This window comes from Acomys russatus, chromosome 22 (genome assembly GCF_903995435.1).
Source record: "Acomys russatus chromosome 22, mAcoRus1.1, whole genome shotgun sequence".
Taxonomy (NCBI): Eukaryota; Metazoa; Chordata; class Mammalia; order Rodentia; family Muridae; genus Acomys; species Acomys russatus.
This window is the reverse complement of record NC_067158.1, coordinates 517,253-531,250: the sequence shown is the minus strand read 5'-3', so window position 1 is coordinate 531,250 and position 13,998 is coordinate 517,253. Positions and strand designations below refer to the sequence as shown.

General features: G+C 44.3%; 1 protein-coding gene and 1 non-coding gene across 2 annotated transcripts in view; both read right to left on the bottom strand.

The window, feature by feature from the left end:
• Positions 1-6,510: 6,510 nt before the first annotated feature.
• The window catches only part of C22H2orf73 (chromosome 22 C2orf73 homolog), a 37,963-nt gene continuing 30,475 nt past the window's right edge, over positions 6,511-13,998 (bottom strand). The window contains 1 exon segment of the mRNA XM_051164695.1: positions 6,511-6,706. Within this exon segment, the coding sequence (XP_051020652.1) occupies positions 6,511-6,706 (196 nt within the window).
• LOC127206028 (small nucleolar RNA SNORA48) lies at positions 11,653-11,797 on the bottom strand. The gene has a single exon (XR_007832723.1). It is a non-coding gene; the product is annotated as a small nucleolar RNA SNORA48 (small nucleolar RNA).

Here is a 13,998-nt window from a genome sequence, read left to right as displayed (position 1 = left end):
CATGATTTTCATCCACTGAAAGAATCCCTTTATGTGTTCTAGGCAATGACACCCTAAAGTTCAGACGCACACAACTAAAAAGGGCCATTTGTATGAAGACAAAATCATTTTAGGACAACAGGATTTTTTATTATTGATTGTGAACTTTTATGACATTTTCTCTCCTGTTGCTCTTTGTTCATTCACTTACTCATGCAGAGACGGACATTAATTAAACAACAAGGGCATGCCAGACAATTTTGGGGCATTGTGTGGGAATGGCTGAGAGGGAGCACAGCACAGTGGCTGACAGTGTGTACCAGAACATGCAGCTGCCTGGCCTTTTCTGGGCCTGAAGCAACTTAGCCTCCTTCCAACTCAGAATCTATATCAGAAAACTCAGAATAACAATAGTATCTAGTTCACAGGGTGGTTGTGAGCATCCACCCTGAGGCATGCTGGCACACACTGCCAGGGTCTTGTGTTCACTAATCTGAACTCTATATCAGAAAGCAACTGAAAGGCTAGAATTTTACAAAGACTCTCCTTAAAAGAACTATGTGCAGTAAAGAACACTGAATGTGTTGGGAGGTACAAGGAGGCTAGATTCCAGAGAGCAGGCATGAGCTGCTATAACAAGCATGTCCCAGTCTGTGATGGAGTGGCTTCAGGGTCTCAGGTCCAAGAAACAGAGAGATGTTGGGTCCTCCCCTTTTGTCATTCTAGAGTTTTAGCACCAATTCACTTCAAGGCTTAAAAACAGGAAAAATGAATTTGTATGAAATATTACATGTATTATTTTATAGCTTAGCCTACGTATTAGTTATCTGTGAGTCTATAGATGACCTGTTGGTGCGTTAAAAACAGTAAATAAATATTAGTTCATTGTTTCTGTGGCTCAGTAATTAAGAGCAAGATAGCTAGGTGGTTCTGGCTTTGGGTTTCCCATGGAACTAAAATCAAGGTTTGCCTGGCTACAGTCACTTTTAAGGACTGAATGAGGTTGTAGGGTCTTCTCCTAAGATGGCTTCCACACATAACTGTGATTTGTCAGTTTAGTTTCTTGTCACATGGTCCTCTCCATTGAAGCCGATTACTAAATTACGTGGTAGTTTCCTCCTGAGTCAGTTTGGGGTTAAAGTTGACGTTGTAGCTTTCCATGGTCCAGTCTCAGAAGTTGTATGTGACCACTCCTGCCATATGAGATCATCAGAAGACTCTAACTCTCACACAGAAGTCAGTGCAGCCCTACTGTTCTTTTCAGGGAACAGTATCATAGAATGTGTGGACATCTTTCAGACCACTCCAGCCAAGGAATGGCGAACACTTCTGTCTACATTCTATTGTTGTAAATCGACACAGTCTAATGTCCTAATTAAACGAAACCAGCTACATGTGGTTTATTTGTGAGCATAGGAAAGAGAAGAAAATAAATACTTCATAGAAACCATTTGTCTGTTCATTAGTGTGTATGGAGGTCTTGTTTAGGAAGTCATTTCTTAAACAAGAAAGGCAACCACATAGCAGACTTCTGGGTATTCTTAAAATTTAAAGGTATTAAATCAATCCAAGTCCACATAACAAATTAAACAATAGTGAAGCAAAGATCTAGCCTTGTTTTGAATACACAATATTCAGATTGTCCCATAATGTATTTCAAGTTCCCTGCTACAGGGTACTGAGGTTTTCTTCAATTACTTGCAATTAATGTAACATCGGAAGTAGATGTCCTTATGAGATTTCATTGCTTACTTGTAATTATTTCTATAAGTAGAAATAGAGCAAATGGTAGAATGAATTTACAAATATGATAATTTTATAACATTGGCCTTCTGAAAGCTTGCTCCTAGATTGCAATAAATTATTCCCTCCTCATCCTTACCAATACTGTGTATGAACCATGTAGAATTGGCTGGGCTGGGACTCACTGTGTAACTCAGGCTGGCCTTGAATTTATGACCCTTCTGTCTCAGATGCTTGTGTTTTGGGATTGTAGATCTGTGCCACTACACCTGACAGAAATGTAGGAAAGTGCTCTTCAACTGAGCTACATACCCAGCTGATTAATTTATTTTAATGGGGACAAACTATCCTGTCACTGTGAAAGAAATTTATCACTTCTTGATTAACAGTGCATAGTTAGTTGTTTCCCTAAGCAATATTTTATTTTTGCTTAAAATAATGAAACCTTTATGCTTCCATTTCCTGATGGTAGTTTTTCAAAGAAATAGGCAGAGAATGTGAGGTCACCCAATGCTCTGTGGCCTCCCCTTTCATGCAGAGGTGCATCTATCTGTGAACACCAGTGTGTATCATACATGCATGCACATACCACACATAAACACACAGACACAGACACATACATACACACATATATACACACACAGTGTGATAGAGAGATGAGGAGAGAGAGAGAGAAAGCACTGAAAATTATTTACTTTAGAGAATACAATATCTAAGAAAGGCACATTGCAGAAAGGCAAATCTTTTGTTTCATAGTCAAGGATGAAGATAATTGAAAATAAAACACATAGGAGGTCAAGTGAAAATCCCACTGTCAAATGTGGGATTCATCCCTATTAGTTGTTGTTTGGAGAAGCCCCGGAGGCTCCCGCAAAGAACACAGGCTATTGCTGTTCCTCTTAGCTGCCCACCAGAACTAGGATGGTGAGACTGTATTGCTGAGTAATATGCTTGGATTGCAGGAAATGAAATCAAGTTGGAATTGAACTACATGTTCCCTCCCTTTGGAATAGCTTTTATAGTGCCTGATGATGCTCTAAAGGAAGGTCTGGGAGAAAAGTCATTAGCAGTCCTACCCAGCAGTAGCCCCTGCATGCTATGATACTGACTTGCCAGACAAGATGTGCCCACTACTGTAGTAATGGCGTGACAGTTATGGAGGAAAGCAACTGCCTTCTGGATGGATTTGAGGCCCAATCCCAAGCAGGTGGCTCATGCCTGACTGTAAACATAGTCAAAAGTGCATGGCTAGGGGGGTCATAGATCCTGGGGGGCAATCTAGTTTTGCTAGATTGCTAAATGGACATGGTGTCAGTTTTTTTTCTAAGTATTTATGCTTACACAAATAAACAAGTACTATTCTCAACCTTGATTGAAGAAGTTTCTTTTTGCAGTGAAAGACAGCTGCTCCAGGTACTGAGAACTAGTCACTATTGAGTATCCAGTTCTAGGTGGGACAACTAAATCATCTCACTAAGGCTGAGGAAACATCATGGAAGGAAGAGGTAGAAATAATATAAGAGCTGGCTGATGGGGAAGAAGGGCTGTAACGGGGGTGGATATAACAAGGAGGAGGGCTATTCTCTGGGCATGACATGGCTGTTGCAAGCATGAATCCATAGTAGCTATGGTTGCTTGCACCAGGCCAGTGGCAGGCTGAACCTGTCAACATTCAGTCATTGAGAGAATAGAAGCTCACGCCCTCCCTAAGGAACTTTATTGTTGGCTGCTGTTGATGGCTTCTGAGAGCCGGTCATTGTCTTCAGGAGTTCAGTTACTGGTTGTCTCTCCGTGCTCCAGTATAGAGCTATATGCCCATGCTCCCATGGACTGCTTTGGTTAGACTCAGTGGAGAGCAAAATAGAACTAAAACAAAGAGATGTGAAAGCGAGAGGGGGACTTGCAGGAAAGAAAATGGGTTAGTGAAGGCGGGAGGGGAAGAGAGAGAGGGAGGTCAGCGTGATTAGAGTAGTACATGCAAGTGTAAAATTGTCAAAGAATAAATTTAATTTTACAAAGGTAATTGGAAAGATACATTCAAATCCTAAACCAAAACACCAGTGCTGATAACCTGAGCTATCAGTCTGCTATTGCTGAGTGAACTTGCTATTTTAATACTCAGAAAAAATATGACTACATGGACATTCCTGAGACTTGATGCAGGGACTTGGTGACAGAATAGAGGAATAAGGGACTTTCTTTTTCTTCCTTCCTTCCTCCCTCTCTCTTTCCCTCCCTCCCTCCTTCTCTCCTTCCCTCCCTTCTTCTTTCCTTAAAAAAACAAAAACAAAACAAAACAAAACAAAAAACCAGGGTTTCTCTGTGGCTATCCTGGACTTGTTTTGTAGACCAGGCTGGCCCGGAAATCACAGAGATCTGCCTGGCTCTGCCTTCCTGAATGGTGGGATTACAGGTATGTGCCCCCGTGCCCAGCTAGGGGACTTTATGTAAGAGAAAGAAATGATTATGAAGGTAGACATGTGAGTGTGTTTTATATATTGGGGACGGCACCAGGCTGGAGGACAGAAGCAGAGGAATACCAGCGTGGGCCAGGTGCAAACTGACCTGGTTTATTGTGAAACTTTGGATTTGACCATTACTATGCCTTTCTTCAGTCCAAAGTGTGTAGGTACCATGCCTAGAAGTTCTGTTTTCACTGGAGGGGAAATCAGATAAAAATTTTGGGAAGTGATAACTTTTAGTGCAGCAGTTCTCAACCTGTGCGCCGTGACTCTTTTGGCAAACCTCTATATCCAAAAATATTTTCATTGTGATTCATATAAATAGCAAAATTATAGTTATGAAGCATCCATGATAATTTTATGGTTGGGGTTACCACAACATGAGGAACTGTATTAAAGAGTCACAGTATTAGGCAGCTTGAAAACCACTGTTTTGGTGACTGAATTTTTGTTGTTTGTTTTTTCAAGACAGGGTTTCTCTGTGTAGCTTTGGCTGTCATGGACTCCCTTTGTAACCAGGCTGTCCTCGAACTCACAGAGACTCACATGCCTCTGCTTCCTGAGTGCTAGGATTATAGGCATGCAGCTTTGGTGACTGAGTTTTAAGAAGAGTCATTTTGTTAGTTTGGAGGTCACTGGATGAAGGTGGCAGCAGATGGAATCCTAGCAGTACTTATAGCCTACCTGAGAAGCCCTGAACACAGCATAGAAATAAACATGCTACAAGAGGGACACAGAAAAGCAGACATGGCAGGCAGAGACAACTCTGGTTTGGGATCTTATAAGTGTATCAGGTATCTATTGTTATGCCAAGATTACCCAGATCGAGAGACCCACCAAAAAGAATACCAGGACTCAACACCGATGCAACATACACAGGGTACTGTATTACGGGTTCAGAGCTTCTGATCACAATCGTTCCTGACTCAGCCGAATAGGAAAATGATACCGGAGCTTCAAGGGTAATGGGTTTACAAGGAAAAACTGTAATTGGGGGTTGGGGTGTCAGGGAAGTTGACCTTCAGGCAGGTTGAGTGGAGGCTGGATCTCAAGAGAAAGTTGTGAGTCTCAGGAATGTTGACCTTTAGGCAGGTTGGGTCCAGGAGGCTGAATCCCCAGCGAAGTTGTTTTATCTCGGAGGATCATTGGGCCTTAATTGTATCTAATTGTTCCGGTGGAGTTTCTGGAGAGTGCTGGCAGGTCTAGTTTATGGCAGTGCGTGGTCTTTCCCGTAATGCAGGAAGTAGTGAAATCACCTGGAGGACAACTCCTCACAGACCATGGCATTAATTGTAGAATATATATTACGTATAAAATATGGCATTAAATTTGCCCTTACACCATCACAGTAAAATACATGACCCTAAATACAAAAGCAAACAACCCCCACTTTATTACCCAGTAAGTATGGTGTGTTTCATCCTCTTGAGGCCTTTGGTGTAAGATGAGGGGGTGACCAGTTGGTTAGAGCTAGACAGCAGGCTACAGGAGCCACCACGTGCCTAACCTGCGTGGGTAAGATGAGAAGGGGGAACTGTACCAGCACTGCTGGGTGAGATGCTCACATGTGGCCTTTCTACCTCAGCAGCCTCAGGGGAGTAAACTTCCCACAGAGTCTGTCAGAACGTGCCCTGCAGGACTCCTAAGCCATCTTGCATCATTGTTTCTGTCTTACTCTGTTGTTCTAAGCAGTCACAAAGCTCTCGAGACTCAAAGGGAGGGCTCAGAGATCCCATCATGCAGTGGAAGGGTCGGAAGGCTCAAGGCAATGTTCTCAAACTGTGAGAATAAGAAAGGACAGCTAGGAGATATCAGCAGACTCCACAAGTCTCAGAAACCAGGCCGTAGGTTAAAGAGGAAGGAGTCTGAGGCAAATTCAGACACTGAGATGCCCCCACATTTAACATTGCTGCTGTGATGGGGTTATGGGAGGTGCGTTCTCTGCTCCTCTTACCCACTGTCTCATCTTAATGAGTGCAGTAGTAAGCTACTTACTGTTAAGACACCTAAGGCTTCTACTACAGCACCAGACATTGCCCTGTTGAATGCACTACAGCAATTACTGTTTACAAAGCATTTCTATATACATATTATCCCATTTATTTCTCACCAGCTACGTCTGTTGTAGCTGTTCAAATTACCATCCTGTAACAGATGAAGGGGCTGTGACCCTGACAGGGCAGCTAGCACTTTGAATGTCACACAGCTGGAGACTCAGGAACTTGTTTTCTGGTTCCACAGAGTCAACTCCTCCCACAGCATTGCAGCTGCTCCCCAAATAGGGGCATGCTGGCGCCTACTCCTGTGCCCACCCACACTGTGGGGATCAGCCTCCTGGCAAAGCCACTGTGCTGCTGGCATTGATGTTGTTCTCCCAGGAGATGCCACCAAAGCTGCCTCCACCCTCGCCCACCATGGGCATATCTGAAATGTATTGGATGATATAGGCAGCTGTGACAGCAGGTGTGTGCCTGCAGGCACCCAGCCTCTGTGTTTGAAAGACAGAGACGATCGCTTTTGTTCTGGAATGGAAGAAGTGGGTACGACCATTCCTCCACCGCCAAGAAGAATGCACAAGACAGACACATCGAAGTGCAGCTATTCCCTGGAAACTGCTCAAGAGAATGCACCAGGCCCGACTGTGCCTGCCCAGCTCAGATGCTGGGACTGCCGAATAGGGACAGGCCTGACTTTCCTGTAACCAACGAAGCTCTTCTTGCTTTCTGGGAGTTTCATCTCAACCTATCTCATTTTTCAATTCCAGGTGGGGGGTGGGGGTTCAAAGTCAGACAAGGAGATATTCAGAGGCATGTTACCTCTGGCTTCTTGAACAGCCCACAACACTGACCCATCTATGGGAAGAGTTGTCTAGTGACCCATGAGAGCCTGCATATGCTCAGAAAGGATGAGAATGTTTGCTGCTCCCCATTAAAGGTCAGCCTCCAGGCTCTGAGGAATTTTTCCTGAACCATGAAGGAGGAAGAGATCAAATTCCTGTCATAACACACTTCAGAAAGCAAGGAGCAGCCAAAAATTCCCATTCATCTGAGGGATCTTTGAAAATCCTGCTTTGGGTGGAGTGACATTTGTTAACAATGACAACAGTAAGGCTGGCAGGCAGCCCTGGGTGCAGCCAGAGAAACCCAAGCACACTGTTCCTTTGGGGTATCAGTCTCAAGACTTCCAGGAAGTCCCTGAGAACAGCAGGAACTCTGTTCTGGCTTGGGGATCACCTCCCACCCCCACCCTGGCTTCCTTTGCAACTACACAACAGAACTTTGTTTTTAAAAAGAACCCAACAGGGCCTCCTCACCTTGCCACAGTGGGCAGGACCACTCACAGACTGGAGTTCCCAAAAAGTTTACTTGGCTCCTGCCCAGTACAGACACGGATGGGTAGGAGCCTTGGGTAGTAAAGCCAAATCCATCCATTCAACTGTGCAGTGATAGGTCTGCATTTCAATTTTACTAGGTTTTATAAATTTTAATCACTGAAATGACTAACATCCACGATATAACTTCAAAGGAATTTTAAAGGCATTTTTGTAATCCATAATACATAATTTCTAAACTCCTTCTTTCTCTTGTGAAAATGCAATTTCAATTTTATAAAAATGCAGCTGACAATTCAGACACACAATACAGGGCTAAAGAAGTACGGAACTAGTGTTCTGTCCTGTGGTGAAGCCACGGATTGTGCTGGCAGCAAGATGAAAGCACATCCCACTCATCATCTGCACCAGAGTCGCCCTCCATGGCTCCCAATAACCCCAGCACCATTTCCTGATCGATGTGATGAGGAATGTCAGCACAGCACCGATGCGCAAGCTACTCAGGAGCCTGCTGGAAAAACAGAAAAGCAGATGCACTCAGTGGTATGCCTTTTCTTTCCTTCAAAACAGGGTTTCACCAGATCCAAGGAGTTGTCGTCACTATTTAAACAACCCTTTTAATTTGCCTATTAAGTGCACATAGAGGAGCTGGCGCCATGCCTCTGTAGGGAGAGTGCTCACCAGGCAGATGACACTTTATTCTCTGGAGTCTCGGAGCCCACTTTACAAAACTGTCCTCTGATCTCCGCACATGTGCCATGGCAAGTTAGGGCCCACAGATACACACACTAATAATAATTTCGCATAGGATCCTGACTGCAAAGATTAAAGTCCATGTGGTCTGATTTGCCAATCTTGTAGCATTTCAAATCAATTGCCTTTATTTTCTTAGTATTTATCAATCATGGCATCATAGTTCTTGTCTTGGGAACTAGAAACCAATGTTTAAGTAGACAGGATCTGCTCTATGGCTGCCTTGCTGTCTAATACACACACACACACACACACACACACACACACACACAGTCTTGGGAAATTTTCCAGTTCCCTGAGAAGGAGTTACAGTTTGATGATAGGTCAAGCAACTCATGTTACACATACACACACACACAGACACACACACACACCAACATATATCACCTATGCTAGTTTTTGTAAGCTGCTGGTATGAGTGCTTTCTGTGAAACTTGAAGTTTCTTATGACCATGTGTACTGTACATGCCTGATGCCTAAGGCCCTAATTCAAGTTTGAGATCTCCTTGGCTACCCCCATTGGTTAAAAGGACACAGACTCACAGAATCCCCAACCCATTGCTATAACTTTTGACAGTAAGAGGATCAGAGGAGGACAGCAGAAAAGGGCATGGGGAGGGGAAAAGGTTCCAGCTATCTTCCCAGTGAGTCATGTGTGCGCCATACTGACCACATGCACGGCGTATCCATCACGGAAATGACTGGTGCTTTGGTGTGCATAGTTATCCACATGGTTGGTTACCTCTACAGCTGGCTTTAGACTCCAGTGCACCCCAGGACAAGCTAATGCTGTGTTGCCCAAGAACCTCTGTATCACTATGGAATATCAGGCATGTTTCCTCCCTGTTTTGAATCAGGGTCTCTCCACTTAACCCTGGCTGTTCTTGAACTCACTATGTAGACTAGGCTAGCCTAGTATTCACAGAGATTCCCCGGCCTCTGCATCCTGCCACTGAGTGTTAGGATTAAAGGTGTGTGCCACCACAGCAGGCACAACAACACTTTTATCTGAAAGGCTATTCCAAGATTTTAGGAGTTATTTCACAGAAGTCAAGCATAGTGATACATGCTTGTAATCCTGGCAGAGTTCAAGCACATCCTTGACTATGTAGTCATTTTTGAGGCTAGCCTGAGCTATACTAGACTCTGTCTCCAGAAAATAAAAGGAGAGAAAGAAAAAGAGAAGGAAGAGAGGGAGAAAGAAGGAGGAGGAGGAGGAAGTTATCTCGTAGCCAAGAGAAATGGCCAGACTTTTTTTTGGGAAAGGCCAATCATTTACTGCACAAACAGGTCCTAAGGCTACATAGCCTCAGACTGAAGCAAGGTGGAGGATATTCTGAGGGCAGACAGACATTGGATAAGGATTTTCTCTTTGTCTCTGACTTGGTGTTATTTAAGCGTTATTATACACAAAAGTATATACTAGATGCCATGGGCTAGGTAAGAGACCCTCAGTAGAAATTTTTAAACTTCTTATTGATTCTTTGCAAATTTCAAATCATGCATCTTAGTCCAGGTCATCTCCCTATCCTCCCATATCTGCCCTTCTCTGTTGCAACTCCCCCGACCCCCGCCAAATAAAACACACACAAATAAACAACAACAACAAACAAAGCATAAAAACATCTCATCATGGAAGCTGTAGTATGTCACAGTGTGTCCCACAATATATCCCTCTGTCCACACATTTTCCCTTGCAAGTGTTCATTGCAATGAGTCATTGGTCTGGCCCTAGATATCTGGCTCCTGTGACCCTGTCAATATTATATCCTCACCAGGGGTCTTCCTGGTCATCCTGTTGTGTTGCTGCCTTGTGTCATGGAGATCTTACAGTCCCAGAACAGCATGACTAGCCCCTTCACGTGTCCCAAACATCCCCAGATGATATAGATTTGGGGGGGGGGGCCAACACAGAGCCCTGGATCTGGGCCTGGGTGGCAGCCAAGCTGGTCTGTGTGCCAGCTCTCTCCCTCATCTGCACCAACAGGGCGAGCCCTCCAGCACTGCTCTGGTTAGGCCACTCAGTGCTACCATCTGTGGGAAGCAAGGTCACTTCTCCTGCTTTTATACCCTCAGGGCTGACTCACTAGCCTTTGCCTGATGCCTTCGCCACAAGGGCCAACTCCACTGTGTTGTCCAGGTGAGGAGCAGGCCCCACTCTCGAGAGTGCTGAAGGAGGTGAGTGACAGGGACATCTTACCTGCTCTCATGACCCTAGGGCAAGTTCTACCAACTGCTGCAGTTGGTGAGGGGCAAAGGAGGGAGGGCATCACGTCGACACTCACTACCTTATGCCAGATAAATGGCTGGGCCAACTCTCTCTCACTCTGTCCTTGTGTCTGGCTTACCCATGCCCCCTCAACTAGGGCCAGACCTACTGTGCTGCCCAGGCGAGGTGCAGGGCCTATTCTGCAGTGCTACAGTCTGGGTCAGCTCTCCCAAAGGCCCCAGGTGTCGAGGGGGAAAGAAGGCACCAAGCCACCTCACGGCAGATAAGAGCTAGGGTAGCTCTCCCACACTCACACCCTCAGGGCTAGCTCACCATACCCTGGGCCACAAAGGCCAGCTCCATTGTGCTGCCTCGGCAAGGCACAGGGCCCTCTCTCCCAAGTGCTGCCAGCAGTGAGAGTTGGAGCCAACTCTCTAGAATGCCACAGCCAATGAGGGGTGGAGACAACTATGCACAGCCTCTGGACATCCACGTGGTCCCCGGCAGCTGCCTTGACTAGGGAGTCCCCATAGTCTTAGTGATAACACGAGCCATGGACATAGACACGGACCCCTGCTGCTGTGTAGTCACAGACCCAGACGTGGCCCTCAGCAGCAGCTCAGGTGGGGCTTCACCACAGCCCCAGGTGGTGGGGCTGGCCACTCACAACAGGCTGCTTCTCTTCACCTGAGTCTCCAGTTTCATCTCTCTTCATAATGCTCAGGCTGCTCCACTTCTCTGTCTCTCTCATCTGACCACCTCATACCCATTTATTGTGGTGGCTCCTGCTGTAGGCTGGGCACATGGCTGGTGGGCCCCTGGGTGACATCTTCCATCTGTGCTGCTTGGCATGGCAGCAAGCGGGTGTCCATGACTGACCTGTGCTTTGCGCCAAGGGACAGGTCTGTGGGTGGCAGAGTAGTCCACAGGTCTCTGTCTTCCTCCTCCCACATTGAACTGCTTGGATTTGATTTGATTTTTAAAAAAGATTTTATTTATTTATTGTATATGAGTGCTTTATGCATGTACATCTGTATGCCAGAAGAGGGCATTAAATTACATTAGAGATGGCTGTGAGTCACCATGTGGTTGTTGGAAATTGAACTCAGGACCTCTGGAAGAGCAAACAGTGCTCTTAACCACTGAGCCATCTAGCCAGCTCCTTGATTTGATTTTTATGAGTCCTAAGCATAAGACAGCTTTAGCCACCAAGCCAGGCATCAAGCTAGAATGAACAAAGGACTGCCATCTACTCTGCCCTTAGCTGATATAAAAACACCACCACCCACCAAGGTATATCTTTGCCCATTGCCAGGGGTGGCAGTCTTATAAAAATACCTTTCCACTATCTTCAGTTCCTACCACATCAAAGCAAATAATATGCTGTGTTTCTACTATTAAGAAGCAAAAGCAAAAGCAAAAACAGAGAACATATCCTCAAATTATGGTGATTAAAAAAAGAAGTAAATGTGGAAATTCAAGTCACTTTATTACTACAATTAATATACTACCCACAACTTTCCTTTGTGAAATGAAGTCAGGATCTTTGGGGCCCATTTCCAGTGCAAGTTGATATATAAAGCTACTTACTAGTAAAGTACAGTTTGCTCTACATCTGATGGACTCAATTGGATGAGTGAAAAATACTTTAAAAATTGCACCTGTTCTGAACGTGTACAGACTGTTTTCTTGTTACCTCCTAAATAGCACAACATGACCACTATTTACAAAGTTCTTGCTTTGTGTTAGGTATTATTAGCAGCTTAAAGATGACCTAAACACGTGGGATGATGTGCATAGGGTGCATACAAACACTGCCATTTTCTAAAAGGCGTAATGTCTGTAGATGTCATCCATGGGAGTCCAAGGACTAATGCCTGGTGCATATCAAGGCATGGTTTGTATTAGGCTATTCCATCTACAGAGTAGTTGGAAGAAGAGCTCATGACATCTGTCCCTGCCCCTTGCCTAGGCAAAGCGGGAGAGCTGGTGGCCTGACCAACTTAGCTACCACCCACGCCTGGATCCAGGGCTTTGAGTTGGCCCACCCTAATATCTACCCCATCTATGAACTTCTGGCATGTGTGAAGGGTCCTGCAGATCCAAAGCTGTAGGATCTTCATGACACAGGGAAACAACAGAATATCTGAGGGGAGTCCTGGTGAGAAACCATTATTGAAAGCATAGCAGAAGCCAGAGGCCCCGAATTAGACCAATGACTCATTGCAACAAACATTTGCAATTAAAGCTGTTTGGGCAAGATGGTAAACTGTGTGACAAACAGTGACACAAAGCAGTGTCCACAGCAAGGTTGATTTTTTTTCTTGTGGGGTGGGGAAGGTTGCAAAGACAGAGAGTAGATATGGAGGGACAGGGAGATGAGTGGGATTGGGGTGCATGGGGTACCTGATGTGAAATTTACAAAGAATCAATAAAAAGTTTAAAAAAATATTGCAAGTAAAATACAGTTTTTTTCTCATGTAAAATCCATCTTTGACTTCATGAACATAGAGTGGTACTGGGCTACTTTCCTGGATGAACTATTATAAACTACTGTTATATTTTATCAATCTGAAGTATTTTATCCATAAATCTTAATGAGATGGCACTGCATCTCTGTGGTAGGAAGTCTCTCCTTCTCCTTTCCTAGTTCTGACTTACAGTGTGCCTTTGCAGAGCCCAAACACAGCTCTCTAATGGCTTTACTAAGTGTGTCTCTCTTATATCATGAATGTAAATCCCAACAGAATGCTCTATTATTAATTTATCTTGGAAATCTACTTCTAGAAAGCTTTCTATATAATATGTTAAATAATTTCCAGATTTTGGGAGACATCTGCCCAGGATGATTACCAAATATTTTGGTGAGACTAACAGAACTGTTAACTCTGTATGTGTGTGCACATGCGTGTATGTATGTGTGTTTAAAACCTGTTATGAGAATTGTTTCATAAAAGAATATTTTCATAGATAACAAGTTAACAAATATGGTTTCTGATTAGTATATACTTTTCCTCCCTAGATTTTTCGGTTTTTTGAGACAGGGTTTCTCTGTTGGCTATCCTAGAATTTGATTTTTAGACCAGGCTAGCCATGAACTCAGTATTTTCTGCATCTACCTCCCAAGTGCTGGGATTAAAAGCATGTACCACCATGCCTGACCCTAAGTTCAGTCTTTTAAATGTTATCCTAGGGTGTTTGCTTCAATGGAGACTTGTAGATAGTTCCTTTTTTTTTTTTTTTTAAGATTTATGTATTACTTATACAGTATCCTGTCTGCATGTTTGCCTGCAGGCCAGAAGAGGGCACCAGATCTCATTATAGATGGTTGTGAACCACTATATGGTTGCTGGGAATTGAACTCAGGTCCTTTGGAAGAGCTGACAGTGTTCTTAACCTCTGAGCCATCTCTCCAGCCCCTGATAGTTCCATCTTCTGGTCAAGGAGGTGGTGTAGATTAACAAATAACCGTGGAGTCTAGAGCATTGGACTTGGGCCTGAATCCCAAATGGCCATGCACT